Source organism: Homalodisca vitripennis, chromosome 3 (genome assembly GCF_021130785.1).
Source record: "Homalodisca vitripennis isolate AUS2020 chromosome 3, UT_GWSS_2.1, whole genome shotgun sequence".
Classification (NCBI taxonomy): Eukaryota; Metazoa; Arthropoda; class Insecta; order Hemiptera; family Cicadellidae; genus Homalodisca; species Homalodisca vitripennis.
The window spans coordinates 55,263,790-55,278,233 of NC_060209.1; the positions used below are offsets into that span (position 1 = coordinate 55,263,790).

A 14,444-nucleotide genomic window follows, 5' to 3' on the forward strand; every position below is an offset into this window, starting at 1 on the left:
ATCATATCTGTTAGGTAGGTCTATGAGAAACAACCTTTGACTTTTTATAATTCTTCAACCTGTTACTTACAAATGTCAATCATTGTGTTACCTTCATTGCGTGCTACATCGTTTGTGCCACAGGAGATCACTAAAATATCATCAGAGTTTAACTTTTTTCCCCTTCAATGTTATGTTGATTCAAGACTTGGGCAGCACGACCACCTGGCTTGATAAAACCATAGGCTTCATATTTTCTTTACATGTTTGTTTAAGTTCCATGCTAAATCTCTTCCGTGACTGTCAGCTAATAACAACATTCTTTTATGTTTCCATTGGTTCTACTTTATCAGATCCTTCCTTATCATGACAAATACTTTCTTGCTCATCTGTAGAGCTGAGTATGTCAAATGGATTACATGTCTCTAATGTATCCTGTGAGCAGGTTACATTCTGCAAACCCTCTTGCATTCCTTACGCACTCAGAAACTTTACTATTCCTGCGTTTATAAACCACAGTTGTGAAATCACTGTTTGTTAGTTAAGTCACAATCTGATGGTGGAGGGAAACAGTTAAGACACACTGAACCATGTTTATCGGTATATGATACTTTGCTCTGTAATTCCTCATTATCCTTCTGCAATATCTCAATTGTGGCCTCGAGAGATTTAATAGATGATAAGATATTTTGTAGTTCATTTATAACATCCATGAATGAAATAGGAAAACCCATGAAATATGAACAAAGATTTTTTTAAGGGAAATATATAATTCAAAGTATCAAAACAATATTTCAGACACTATGTTGTACTAAATAAATAAAATCTAACCTCAAGAACTTAATAATCATAATAAATTTTAACTGTTCAGAGACCAACCAACATACATTGCCATTAGATAACTACACAAAAAAGACTAGCGGACTATGTATAATCGATTGATATCCATGTGAATAAGACCAACTGCTATATATAGTCGATATGACATCGTTTGAAATGATGTATATATCTTGTTTTTTTTTTTTTTTTTTTATTGTTTGAAGTTTCACTAAATATAATTTCATTCTTTGTGCAAAAAAACCCTATGGGTGCCTAGTGAATCTTTTAATTCTCTTTGATTGACGTTCACTCCCAGCTGACTGAGAGTGCGGGTCGGTCTGCTACCGTTATTTGTTGAAATCCATAGAAACATGTTTTTTTGCATTATTCTCAATTTGTCTCAGATTTTGTGTACTTGTGCTCTAAGTCTATAATACATAGATTTTAAATAAAAAATTTCTTACAAGTAAAATTATTTGTACTTCTTTTAGTATCTAAAACATTGTTATAGTTTTTTCTTATAAAGGAATCTATTCCAAATATTTGGAAACCAAAAATGCTATAATATCTTTAATAGAATAAAGATACATATTGTTAACCTCAAAAACATTACAATTGTTATCCTCAGGTTTTTAGGCAAATTTGGCTCATAAATGAATAACATTTTTTGCTAGAATGAATATATTCGTTTAGTCTTCAAATGGTTAAAAACAAATTATTTTTCTGGATATCTGAACAATTTTAACTAATTAATTAGTACAATTTATTATGTGCAGCATAAGCGTTTCAAATAGTTCTTGCAGACTGTAGAGAGTATAGGGGCAATAAAATATTTTTAGAATATACCTATAGCATGATAAATATTTATTGTTGTCAATAAACTGTCAAAATAGGACTAAAACATTTTTTACTTTAAATTCAAAAAAAGTATCTAATTCATTGTTTAAAAACTTTCCATTATAAGCTAACCAAAAATTATGAGTTTGTAGTTACTTTACAAATAATATTCACAAGATGTTTAGTCCAATGACACTAGAAAAAGATTAGAACAAATTTTTCTGATTCAAACAATAATTGGAATAATGAAACTATACAATTTTACCCAGGTAAGATGTTTCTTCGGCTCGGATTTGTGCTTTGTTGAGCGTCTTCCATGGGCCATCTGTGCGGTACTTGATGGTGTAGTACTGCACTAAATTGGCTTTGTCCTGGGGAGCTTGCCACGTGATGATAAAACCATTGTGGACCTCCGTGACAGTTAGATTACGAGGATGACCTGGACGTGGACCTGTCAGCAGAACATTGTCATCAGATCACTTGCTCTACGTGGAGATATATCTGTACGGCAGTTTGGCTAGAAGGTGTTGAAGCGCTAAATTTTCAAGAGATTCAATTACTCACTCTTAGCTCTAATTGAGATAAAAATGTTCGAGAACAAAATTTATAATAACAAAAGGACATTCCTACATAGATTTTGTAGACGATTTGTTTGTGAAATTGACATGTATGCTTAGTTATTTGTTATAACTTTCAAACAAGTTTTTTTAACCACAGAGCATGACTGACACTTGCAAACATACAGACAAAGATAGACAAGCCAAATCATGAGTCCTAGGTTTCAAAAGTAATTTTAGTATCTATAAGATGTTTTAATACTTCCAAGACAATGTTGGATAAAGTTGAATACAATTTTTACAGGATAAAATTTGGAATTTTGAGACTCACGAGAACACTCAACCACCCATAGCGATGTTCAAATCTCAAGCATTAATAAATTAGGCAGTGTACTAACTAAGGCAGTCAGTTAATGCGATTTTTACTTGACACAAGTTAAAAATATTTCCACAGATTAGAGGTCACATTAAATTTGAGTGTGTCACAAATATGTAACCATTTAGTCATTTACTGATGACTTTGAACATAGCAAAAACTTGTGTTCAGTTCACTGTGCATAGTTCATAAATGACTCATATATCACTTTTTAGAATCATACCAAATTTCATCAATACTTTTGCAGAACATATATTTAAAAATAAATTACTACAATGAAGTGCACTATTACTTATGAGTAATGAGTGGTTCATGCCGCACATGATTTATTTTACTTACACAGTTATTCCTTAAATATAGTGGCTCAGATATGTCTGCATATGTGCAGTTGTATCTCTGTTCACACTGATTTCAGCTGCTGTCATTGTCTACTACATTATTGCATTAGCTGGGGTATTGCATTCCAAGTTACAGGGTAGATCTTTACGTTTGTCATGTTTTAGAGTTGTATTCAATAATTCAATACTGGTCCAATTAAATACAAGTAGCGTACTTATTCTTACAATTCTTCTTAATGGCAGAAATAAAAACTTACCCAAGAATATTAGACAATGAAAGATTGAGTTTAAGCAGCTATTTGTGTTAACTCCACTTATTTCAAATGTACTAAGAAATATAACACTGATTGAATGAGTTACTAACTTTGACTGTAAGGATGGAGAGGAAAAAATCTGAAGTGGATAGTTATAAACAGAATGCAGAAGAATAACTGTACAGAAGATGTCACATCACAACAATTTAATAATGTGAACCCAAAAGTATTTTTTACAGAAGAGTGACAGTAATGTAATACAGATAAGAGATCTGTTATAATGAGAATGTTAGAAGTTAACAAGGTGGAGGAACTCTATGGGTATTTAAATTAAATATAACACTGTTTTATAGATCTGTAATTACTGCAAATGAAAAGATTACGGGAAGTGATTAGATTCAAAGTTAATCAAGGTCAAGCAGAAAGTATTTCGTTAGGCATTTTTAGAGAAGAGAGCAACAAAGTGGGTTAACATACCTTTAGGCCTAAAGATAGGGGGATAGAGCGTAGCGCCCGTCGAATCGGTGGGGAATATGACAACACTAGAATATAACACGTCTGCAAACAAACATAAAATGACAACATCCATCGAGCAACAAAAAGTTAACTGAAACCCGGAAACGAAAGAAGAATTTCAAGAGAGTGACCGTGCAGAGAAGCAATAGGTGAGCAAGACGAGATGCTGTGCGCTGACTAAACCTAATATACTAATCTGGTGCAAGACTAACTAACTAAGCGAGTGCTACATGATAACTATTAGACAGAAAGGTTGTACCATTACACTCTAGAGCAGAGGAAAATTTAGAGCACTATTTTACATATTAAAAACTTCACTCACCGCGACTTTTGAAATTGTGCGGTTACAATTTAACAAAGTCTAGTTCTATTTTTTTAAACTCAACTCCCCTTCCTACCTTCAATGTGAAAGTATAAGATCTTAGTAGAAATTGTCATGATAAAGAAGATAATGATATTGGTTAAACTAATTCTTGGTATTTAAAGAAACCCAGTAGGAAGAAATATATCCTAATGCTAATATTAGGTGCAAGAAAGAGTACCGTGCCATCTGAACACCCACCTGATTCTTAAGAGGGAGATTTGGAAAATATTCACAAATAAGTGTCTGCAGACGAGTTTTTGTATTAGTATATTTTACTATGGAACATGCATTCTACATTAAGCAAAACTATACACAGATGTCATTCATTCAAAGCAATGCATGCAGTATAACAACAACATTATTGAAATTGATTTCACAATTTCAATAATTTAACATTTCATGCATACAAATGTTGTACAAATCAATTTAAACAAAATTGCAAACAGCTAAATAAAAAAATTACACCAACAAATTTTATGTAAAAAAAGAGTTGTTATTGCTATGGTATACAGAAAAAATGAGCAATTAACAACAATAAAAAGTGTACAATAATAATAAAAAAAAACAAAACAAAAATTAGCCATTAATTATTTTCTGATTGAAATTGTGTTCATTTTGAATTTTAAACATTCCTCTTCCCTTTCTTTAGAATAAATTTCTTTAAATATTGATGTAATTGTTGGATAGTAAATACTTCATTTGGACATAGATAACATTTTCGGTTTTGAACCAACATTTTAGGACCAACATATTTTCAAATACATATAAACATCCAGATTTAAAACAACTTTTTTGTGCTGAACATGTTTTTGCTAACATAAACTCCTTTTTAATACAGGTATGTTTGTTACAAAGTTAAAGAAACTTATCAAACAATAACATGACCTGATGATCATTGACTAGATATCATTCACAAAACAATTTTTTCCCAATCGTATTGTTGTCCCCTCTAAATAACACAATATGTATAAACATTTCAGTAAAAAGGCGTTGATGTTATAACTCAGTTATTTTATAACAACTTCTTCAAAGTTTGATAATGACGATGGAAGGTTTGATTCGATTATAGGGTTTCGAATATTTGCCATTGTTATATATTGTATTTTACATATTGCAACATATAACGATGGCAAATCTTTGAAAGCCTATTATCCTTTCAGCTTAAAACATTATAAACTATACAAAATCAAATAACTGGTTTCTCAACTTGACAAACACAATGCTGAATAACAGAACTCTTCTACAGTGCTATCATAACAAATAATAAGAAAATGGAAACATTCTCAATGTTAATATTCTACGAATTTATCTTCAGATGGTTTCACAATTTCGTTTCACAATTTCTGTAATAGGAATTAGAAGTTTTATGAAAATAACATTTACTTTAACAATAATTAATTAATTACTGAAGCTACAAAAAAAATCTATTAGTGTTTTACAACCGCAAGGCTCACAATCAGACGAGCAAGCAAAAAGGAAAACTCCAGACATAAAGAGAGGTTGAGCGAAGCGCCAGTCTTACCAGGGGGTGGTACAAAAGGGTCTGGAGGGACCCTGGGGGGCTTGTCACCAGTGGGTTGTGGTCGGGGGTCAATCGGAGTCTTGGCGTCTGTTGGTAACAAACCACCAGACAGATGAGGAACTAAGCCGACACAGACAGTCTAACAAGTTGTGTACAGATAGCCACTCCCAGCGTGCATACACATTGTCTAACGTGTGTTTTATGTTTTGTTTTGGCTTTCAAAACTTACACAAACATATACAGTGTATACTTTCAATAGTAAGTGTGACTTTCATTTACTGATAGACATACCTGTAAATAGACCTAAATTACGTACATGGAATGTTATTTGATCTTGATTCAATAACACTCTGTATAAACATAATGTAATTTACAAAGAGGACGTAAAACTATTAGGTGTACCTCTTTTAAAAATGAGAGCAGAAATTTATTGAGATAAATGATAATTATTATAAAAGAAAACTATTGTTATAGATCTATAAAATAAAGATGAATTGTTGAGTCTTGAATCCGGGTAATCACTTATTAAAGGGTTCAAAATTAGCTTCACATGTCTGACAGTGTTGACTTTGAAGATCAGGAAGTTCTACTTAACTGTCTTTGAACCACCCAGAAGAAAACTATTTTATCTTTGCAGAATTAAGGACAAGGTTATTATTTGAACAATATTGCTTTGCTATGCTGACTGATTATAAAGATATGAATATCCAGATAACACACAAAATACCAGAGTTTTTATTATATAGCATATTACTGGGCAATCTATTAACTTACTATATTTATAAATAATCTTCTTCAAAAGTGTTGCATTATATATATATATATATATATATATATATATATATATATATATATATATAAAAACAACACACACACACACACACACACACACACACACACACACACATTTCATTATCTTCACCTTAACTCTTTCAACTCTGTCTCATATGTTGGAAATTGCTGTTTGGACATATGTTGGACATTTGAGAAAGCTTGTAACTAGTTCTATAAAATACCCAAATGCACTAACTTTGTGACAAACTAAAACCAAATGGTTGTGAAATATCACAATAATAGAAAACACTGATGCTTGGTCGTATTACGTAGATTTCTGATTTATCTATTGCCATTCCCTATCTATGTATCATGATTACAGTCGCAATTTCTAATGCGTCTTTGCCAAACTTAGTATAGACATTGTACAAGTGAATGTCAAGTTTGGACCAATCAAACAAAAGGGGGTGAACTTCGGTGCACTATTGAGAGAAAGGGGCAGAGGTTTAGTGTTAAAAGTTAAAATAATTTTCTCAAAAACAGCTATAGATGCCTTGAGGCTGAATGGTTTTTTTGGCATCTCGAGACAAGGGGATGGAGCTGTAAGATCAAAACCACTTGATAAATAATTACTCTGTATGCTTTGTGATAGAATCAAAATTCGTATAAATTTTCTATGGAATGATTGTGAACGCATAATGGACGTCCTTACAATTTTGAGCAAAGAGAATGGAGTTCTGGGGAAAATATGGAACTCGCATTACTTGGCAACATAGCTTATGAAAACATTAATTATTAGATACAGAGAAAAACCATTACGCTCGACTCTCATAGCCATTGTTGTAATGATAAAATCTCCCAGAAGTCAATAGGCTACCTACCAGCTGTTTCAGATCTTCGAACTACATTTCACATTTGCATCTGTATTTGTACAGGACAAAACATTCCAATTGTAACTGGTGAAATATTGTAACTTGAATGGCTGCTTGTAGTGAGTGGCAATCTACACTACAGCAGAGAATAATAACAATTAACAAGACTGGATTAACAAACAGGGTTTGCACATAAATTAACAGATGACTGAATTGGTTTTGGTTTCTATTTTGATTAAATAAACGAACAAATTAGTAACAATTTTCAAGATACACTAGAAGCACGTCTAAAATTTAGATTAGAAACTACAAGTTTTTATTTTAATTTACACTGTAAAACTGGTTTGCTGGAATTTGACAGTGGTTATAGGCTATTGATCCATATAGAAACCAAAATCCAATTTTAAAATACAACCATCTTATCTAAAATGTTTTAAAAAGCATTAATTGCTCAAACAACATCAATATTATGGTTAATGAAAGCAGTGTTACTTATTTAATTTTAACTAGACAAGCTTATTACACATGGACGGTATTTACATTAGAAATCATGGTATACACTAAATAAAGCCACACAGAACTGAACAAATTGTTTTTCTAAGCAGAATGTGCTACTTTTGTTTATGTCTAGTAAAAATTCTGTTCATTTTCTAAAATCTGAGTTATTTTTAACAATATCTAAATTAAGCTGTCAAGCTTCCATAATTAATTACACTAATCATTAATTTATATGTTTGAAATCTTTATTGTCAATAATAAAGAGGAGCACTAATTAAGAAATAAAGTACTTGCAAAAAGGTAAAACACCTCAATTAAGTACCAATCAATTACAAAACATACACATTTTAAAAGCACATGAAAAAATTGAATAAAGTCGCAATACATACAATTCTAGACCCATGTGAATACAAACTTCAAATGAGACAATATTTCTGTATGATAGAGTACGTTGAACTGCCACAGAAAAATTCAGGAGCACCTACCAGTATCTAACATCTTTTGTTTGTGCCTACAACTGTAAACTACTGTATGACAATGTCGATTTAAGAGCATAATAATAAAATAGAGTTTAATACACATAACATACGTATGGTGGGAAGGGTTAACACAATATGAATAAATTTCTGTACCAGTGTCAGATTTCAGATGCGGGACACTTAAGTGAAATTGAGCTGAACTCTATATTCACAATTAGTTACAGTCATGGATGACACAATATTGTTGATGATGTTTCTTTTAAGTTTTTTAAGTAACCACAATTTGTAATACAATTGAGTACAAGCATTCACAACACAATTCGAAACTGACAATCAATTATAAGTGGCAAAACTCTTCACTGAAACGTTTGAATGCTTAAACTTGACTTTTCTGGTTAACATATTTCCAATAGCTGCCTGGTTATGTAATGCCTCACTGAACAGAACTGACAAACTAAAAAAATCTAACAGTTTCTGCTTGAACTAAAAGAATCCAAAAGCAGCATTCCTGTTGATAACTTTAATTAAGTACTAGACTGCACGGTGAGTACTCATACCGCACAATCTACGCACATTGTTATTTTATTTGAGTTTGTAAATTTCTATTACAGTGTTTTTGGATTTCCATTTTTTGTTAAGTTATGGGTTATTATAGCATGGACTAGTAAAAATAATAATGAAGATGTATTCATGTTTTTGTATTTATTCAGTTCTCTGAGCTGAACTAACTACTAAGAGGTGCTATTTTGAATGAGACAATATATGAATAGAGTGACAATTTGAATGAAGCTCCAATGTATCGTTCTAAGAGTATTTCAAAGACTAAATTCACAGACTATTACAAACATTTCAATTGCATTTAGAATTCTTAATTGTGAGAAATTAGCAATAATTTTATACCATGGATTATAAAAATAAACCTGACAGAATTAATGCTTTATTTGTGTGCTCGATACTTATTTTATTTTGCATCCATTATTGAAAATGCGTCAAAACTTAGCACAAAGTGTCAAATTGCACTGAAACACACAAATATGTCTATGAGGTAGTATTTATCCTGGTTAAACTCTTCGCTACCTGTCCAAAACTTTAAAATATGTGTCACAATGTTGATCTGATGGCTCAATAATTGACAAATCGTGTATAGTTCAATAATGGTTAATGTTTTTCTTTAAGCGCCAATGCATGATTAAAATAGGACAAAAAGTGGAATTACATGAAAATTGGTAAATTTCTGTGATGTGATTTAATGACTGCTCATTATACAAGGTCATCCGAAAGTCAGTATTTCTCCTGTCATTTCGACGGTTTGAAAAATTGTACTAAAAATTTGGGCATCTTAGTGAGGTAATGAGACTTACTTTTTGACATATCAAAAAATGTTTGGAGATTGCCACCTAAGATGGGCACAACCCAACTCTAAATTTTCAAATGGCAACTCGCACATGTGAGAAATTGTTGAAAAGGGAAAAAAATTTTTTAGTACAAATAGTAACCTGTTACCGATTATCAGTTTTGCAAATTACACACTCATTTCCAAGATGGCAGCATCAAACAAGGGGGAAAGGAGTTATCCTTTGTTCCTTGGTCATTTTTTGACGGATTTGAATGAAAATTTGAATATGGACCTGAAAATCAGGTTGACAAGTGAATTTGATATCCGTTTTCAAGAATACTTACACGTTTTCAAGCATCAAAATGGCAGTATCAATTTTTTTACACGTAAATGTTGAGGTGAATCTGTTTTTTTTTCTCAATGTTCATGCTATATAAAGAAAATTCTGTCATTCATTTTATTGACTTCTGTGTTTATGGTATCGTCATTGGAACTGATCCTTTTTTGGATCACAATAATAATTACGTTTTCGAAAGTAACTTCATTTTCCACACATATTTATACCATGAAATATCTGACTGATTTGACTTTTACTGAAAAACTGTATACGTAATGCCCATGTATTATTTGTTCCCCCCCATAACGACTAGAATAGCATTATAATTATAATCAGAACTACTAGGTGGATACTACTTTGAACTGTATAAAGATAAGCATTTGGGTGGTAAGAAGTTCTCTTGAATAAGTAGTGTTATAATTTCATTTCTAGCTGCTGCTCCAGAATTCGCTTATTTCTCAGAGTGAGTAATATGTTTTACTGTATTCGCTTTTAGAAAAACCCTACTTTAAAAAGTAGTGATATTTCTTATAGCAGGTTAAAATTTTTGCTAAAATTTTTTTGTTTACTCCAAATATTTTAATTTATTTATATTTTTTATGTGTTTTTGGTCTGCACAAATGAGAAAAAAGTGGAAATTGTTGGGTGCGTCAAATATGTAGATGTTATCGTTCAACTAATTGTACATTTAACAAACTGACAACTACCGTAAGTTCAGTTTTGTATAGTTATTTTAAAAAGTTAATAGATAAATTCCGAACCACCTTCTCCGTAAAAATTACACCTTGGTCAGGTTATCCAAAGGTTAATATTTATTACCTCACTGAGGACCAGGATATCAACTTATTGACTGACTTCATCAAAAATCCTTGACAGTCAATTTCCGAAGTAGCTGAGGGCATGGATTCTCAGCCAAAAGTACATAACCGTTACTGAAATGGTACTAATTTCATCCATAAAAGGTTAAACTAAATTCATAAATGAGGATGATTTCAATCTTCGTATACATTTTTATAAGCACGTGGATGGGCTAGTTGCTGCAGAACCGCATTTGTTACAAAATATGCTTCAGTGATGAATCCTCATTTTTTCTTAGTGGTGAAGTCAACAGACATAACTGTCGTTTCTAAGTATCCAAAACCCCACACTCTACCAGGAAGCATACACTCAACATCCTGAAAAGATAAACGTGAGCTTAACTTTTTTTAGTGTGTGAGCTTTGGTGATCACAACATCAGCCCAATTTTTAAGACTCAGAGGAAGATTTTGACCCTTGGTCCCAACAGTGTGGAGCCCTGTTGCATTCCGCAAGAGATGTTCAAGCATTTTGAGCAATTCTGGATGAAGAATTTCTTCATTGATGGATTTGATGGTGCGGACTGCCTTAATTCGCTTGACTTCTATTTGTGGTGTCATCTCAAGACTGTAGTGTACGCCTAATATTTTAGGGAATGTTGAATAGAAATTTGAAAGTAGGTAATTTTATTGTCAGGAGACAAACGGGGCCCAATTTGAGTAATATTTGTAAGTTTTAATCTAATTTCATCGACTTTATCTTTCTGTACAAATGAAAGGAATACGTTCAATTTTCTGGCTGTGACAGCACATGGTGTAGTGGGTCTCGCACTTATTGAGTTGAACCAATTTATTTTTCGGAACTAAAAGCGTTCCTCTTCAGATATTTTAAAGTTTTTTAAAATATTTTTCTTTGTTTTTCTTCAAACGTAAACATGCACAGAGCTTGTTTACCGCCATTTTTTAGGCCACCACCTTCGAAATGCTTTAAAACTGTCAAGGTAAAATTCATGTTTCTCGACCTGAAAAACCGCCAGATACCAACATTCAATCAGTCCCGCCAAAAAATTACCAAGGGACAAAGTAGAACTCCTTTTCCCCTGGTTTGATGCTGCTGTCTTGGAAAAAGTGGGTAATTTATGAAATTGATATCAGATACTCGTTTAATGTCCCAGCAAACCATGATTCATGAAGAACATTTCCAAAGGATCTAACTTACAAACACTTTTTTGTTTTTGATGAAGATAAGAAAATCTAATTTATTGTTTTGCTATTTTAATCATAACGAGGTATAATAAATTTAATTACACACAGAATTGAACATGTATTTGTGCATTTGCCAATAATGAGTATAATGCATGATTTTACTGTTACTGTAACCTTTGCCTGGGAGAGCTGACTATTCTGAAAGAGCACGATGGCAATATGGCTGTCTCTATTGTGTATCACTGCCTGCTTCACTCAGCCGAGGAAACTGACACTTACATTAATAAAATAAATATTATTGAATTCATAATTGTAGTGCAACCACTTACCCAGAGTTCTGATGGTGATGACTTTGCTGAGCATGCCATCGCCCAGAGCGTTCTTGCCGATGACCTGAAACTCGTACGTGGTGCCGGGAGTAAGTCGGTTGATGGTCACCTGCGTACTACCTGAAGGTGTGACTGGGATAGTTGACCAGTCTGACACTCCAGCCTCTCGGTACCTTAACAGACATCAGATATAAATGAACTATATCGAGGTTTTATATTTTGTTCAATATTCAAATACATTTTGAAATCATTGAACATTAACTACAGGCTGTTCTGCTCTCAATTAGTGAGCATAAAATTGTTAGAAAGAAATAAAGAGTACAATTTAAGGTCTTAGCATTATCTGAAAACCTGTAGTTTTGAAGTTTTATACAAATTTCAGTTTAGTATTAAGGGCATTGTAGCATTGAATTAGAACAACAGTGAGGTTAAGAAGTTGAGCATTGTCTTAGCATTTTTAACAGTACTTTTTCATAGGTTACAAGTTATCATGAAGGTGAGAGTAGTCCTAAAAGATGATAAAATAAGAAGGACAAGGCTGGTACTGAACAAAGTAGAGGTGGATTGTGTACACTGAACAAGAGTGTCACTGTTACATCTTAATTAATACTTTGCAGCCGCCAATTGGTAATTTAATCATCTTCCTGATAAACAATAATAGCCACTGAGCACGTACCAGATGGTATAGTCCTGCTTGTAGTCTGGACCGCCACTGTAGCCTGGCAACCACTGCAGAGTGACAGCAAATTCACTAGCATTGCCGCTAACGTTGTACGGAGCGTGCGGCTGTGTTCCCTCCACCACGAGCTGTGTTGCTGTCACTATGGTTGCTACTTCATTGCTCACCACACACTGGTAGAAACCAAAGTCAGTACGACGCAACCCCTCTATCGTTATGTTGCCACCCGTTACCCTGACGCGATTTCGCTGCAAGGGCTGCCCATCTCGCTGCCACAACATACTTTAATGTTAAACTCTATTAAAACTCAAAATGTTAAATAAATTTTAATTAATGTGTGTATAAAATTAATTAATTAATTTTTTTTATTTGGTTGATGAATAGTATGAGGATTAGTAATGATTCTATTATTTATTGATTTTGTCGATGAGCCATATTAAATAAAATGTTATTCACTTTATTACATTAGTTACATATTAACAATTCAAATTGTTAATATAATTTGTGGAAATATCATAACTTATAATGCTTGCTAATACAGACCGACATTTTTGTGAATTTAACTTCATTCAATAAATACCTAAAACAAACTAAAGACTTCTGTGTTAGTGACTTGCACCAATATAATTCAATAAGTTAGACAGAATTATTCATCTGAACCAAACAACTCCTTCTTGTTGAAAAATTTGGTATTAATAAGAATTATTATTTTCTTAGAAACTTAAACCTACAATTTAAATTATCAGGGCCGTTAGAACTTACCCGCTGCCACTGAATATTGGGTTTCTGGGTGCCTTCAGCCTCCTGGGCGTCACAATGCATCTCCACTGTTTCGCCTACCTTCCGCTGGTAGAGGGGCTCAGGCTCCAATGTGAACACAGGTGGTTTGCGCACCAGCACCTCCATGTGGCCTGATGAACCTTGTGTTCCGTGGGCATTGTAAGGTGTGCAGGTGTAGCGCCCCTGGTGATTCTGGTTCACCTGTAACACATATTTTTTATAATTTTGTTGGCAAAAGAGTTCACATTACGGTGTAAACTTAGACACCATCTTCTTTATATTAAATAATAAGTTCTGTATTTCCTTCATTAAACAACTCTCTCATTTAAAATTAAAACAAAATGAAGGGCTCAGGGGAAGAAGGGGCAAGTCAATTTTTTTTTTTTTTTAGTTTGCTATACCAGCGGATAGGTCAGATAAGTAGCTACCTCGTGTTAAAATTATACAGGAGAAGAAAGAGGCTAGTTAGTTTAAAATTCGTATTTAAAAAATATCCATACAGGTTATAAAGGAGGTAAGTCTGAGCGCTTCAGGCTAAGAAGGGGGCAAGTCAGCTGGCGAAGTAAACAGGAAATCGTCTGCAGGCTTTTCGTATCTGTAATATTGATTGTTCTCCAGTATTGATCCGTCAGTGTAGTTGATTTTGAGGTTATGTTTTAATGTTCTGCTGTTGTAATAGTGTTCTTTGCAGTTTTAAAATCTTTTGTGGTGAATAATGGAGAGTGAAAGTGAGTATGAAGAGCATAGTGCAGTGAATGAAGTGAAAAATACGAAGAAGAGAAAACAATTTGGACGTT

General features: G+C 32.9%; 1 protein-coding gene across 12 annotated transcripts in view; it reads right to left on the reverse strand.

The window, feature by feature from the left end:
• Positions 1-14,444, reverse strand: part of LOC124356897 (protein turtle-like) — a 503,250-nt gene that overhangs the window by 17,853 nt on the left and 470,953 nt on the right. For 9 of the 12 annotated variants that reach the window (XM_046808179.1, XM_046808176.1, XM_046808177.1 and 6 more), the window contains 6 exons: positions 13,630-13,848; positions 12,865-13,136; positions 12,189-12,361; positions 5,563-5,649; positions 3,638-3,718; positions 1,901-2,086 (listed from right to left, as the gene is read on the reverse strand). In XM_046808179.1, the coding sequence (XP_046664135.1) occupies positions 1,901-2,086; positions 3,638-3,718; positions 5,563-5,649; positions 12,189-12,361; positions 12,865-13,136; positions 13,630-13,848 (1,018 nt within the window). The remainder of the gene's footprint in view (positions 1-1,900; positions 2,087-3,637; positions 3,719-5,562; positions 5,650-12,188; positions 12,362-12,864; positions 13,137-13,629; positions 13,849-14,444) is intronic. The other 3 variants (XM_046808181.1, XM_046808180.1, XM_046808183.1) reach the window with 3 other exon arrangements.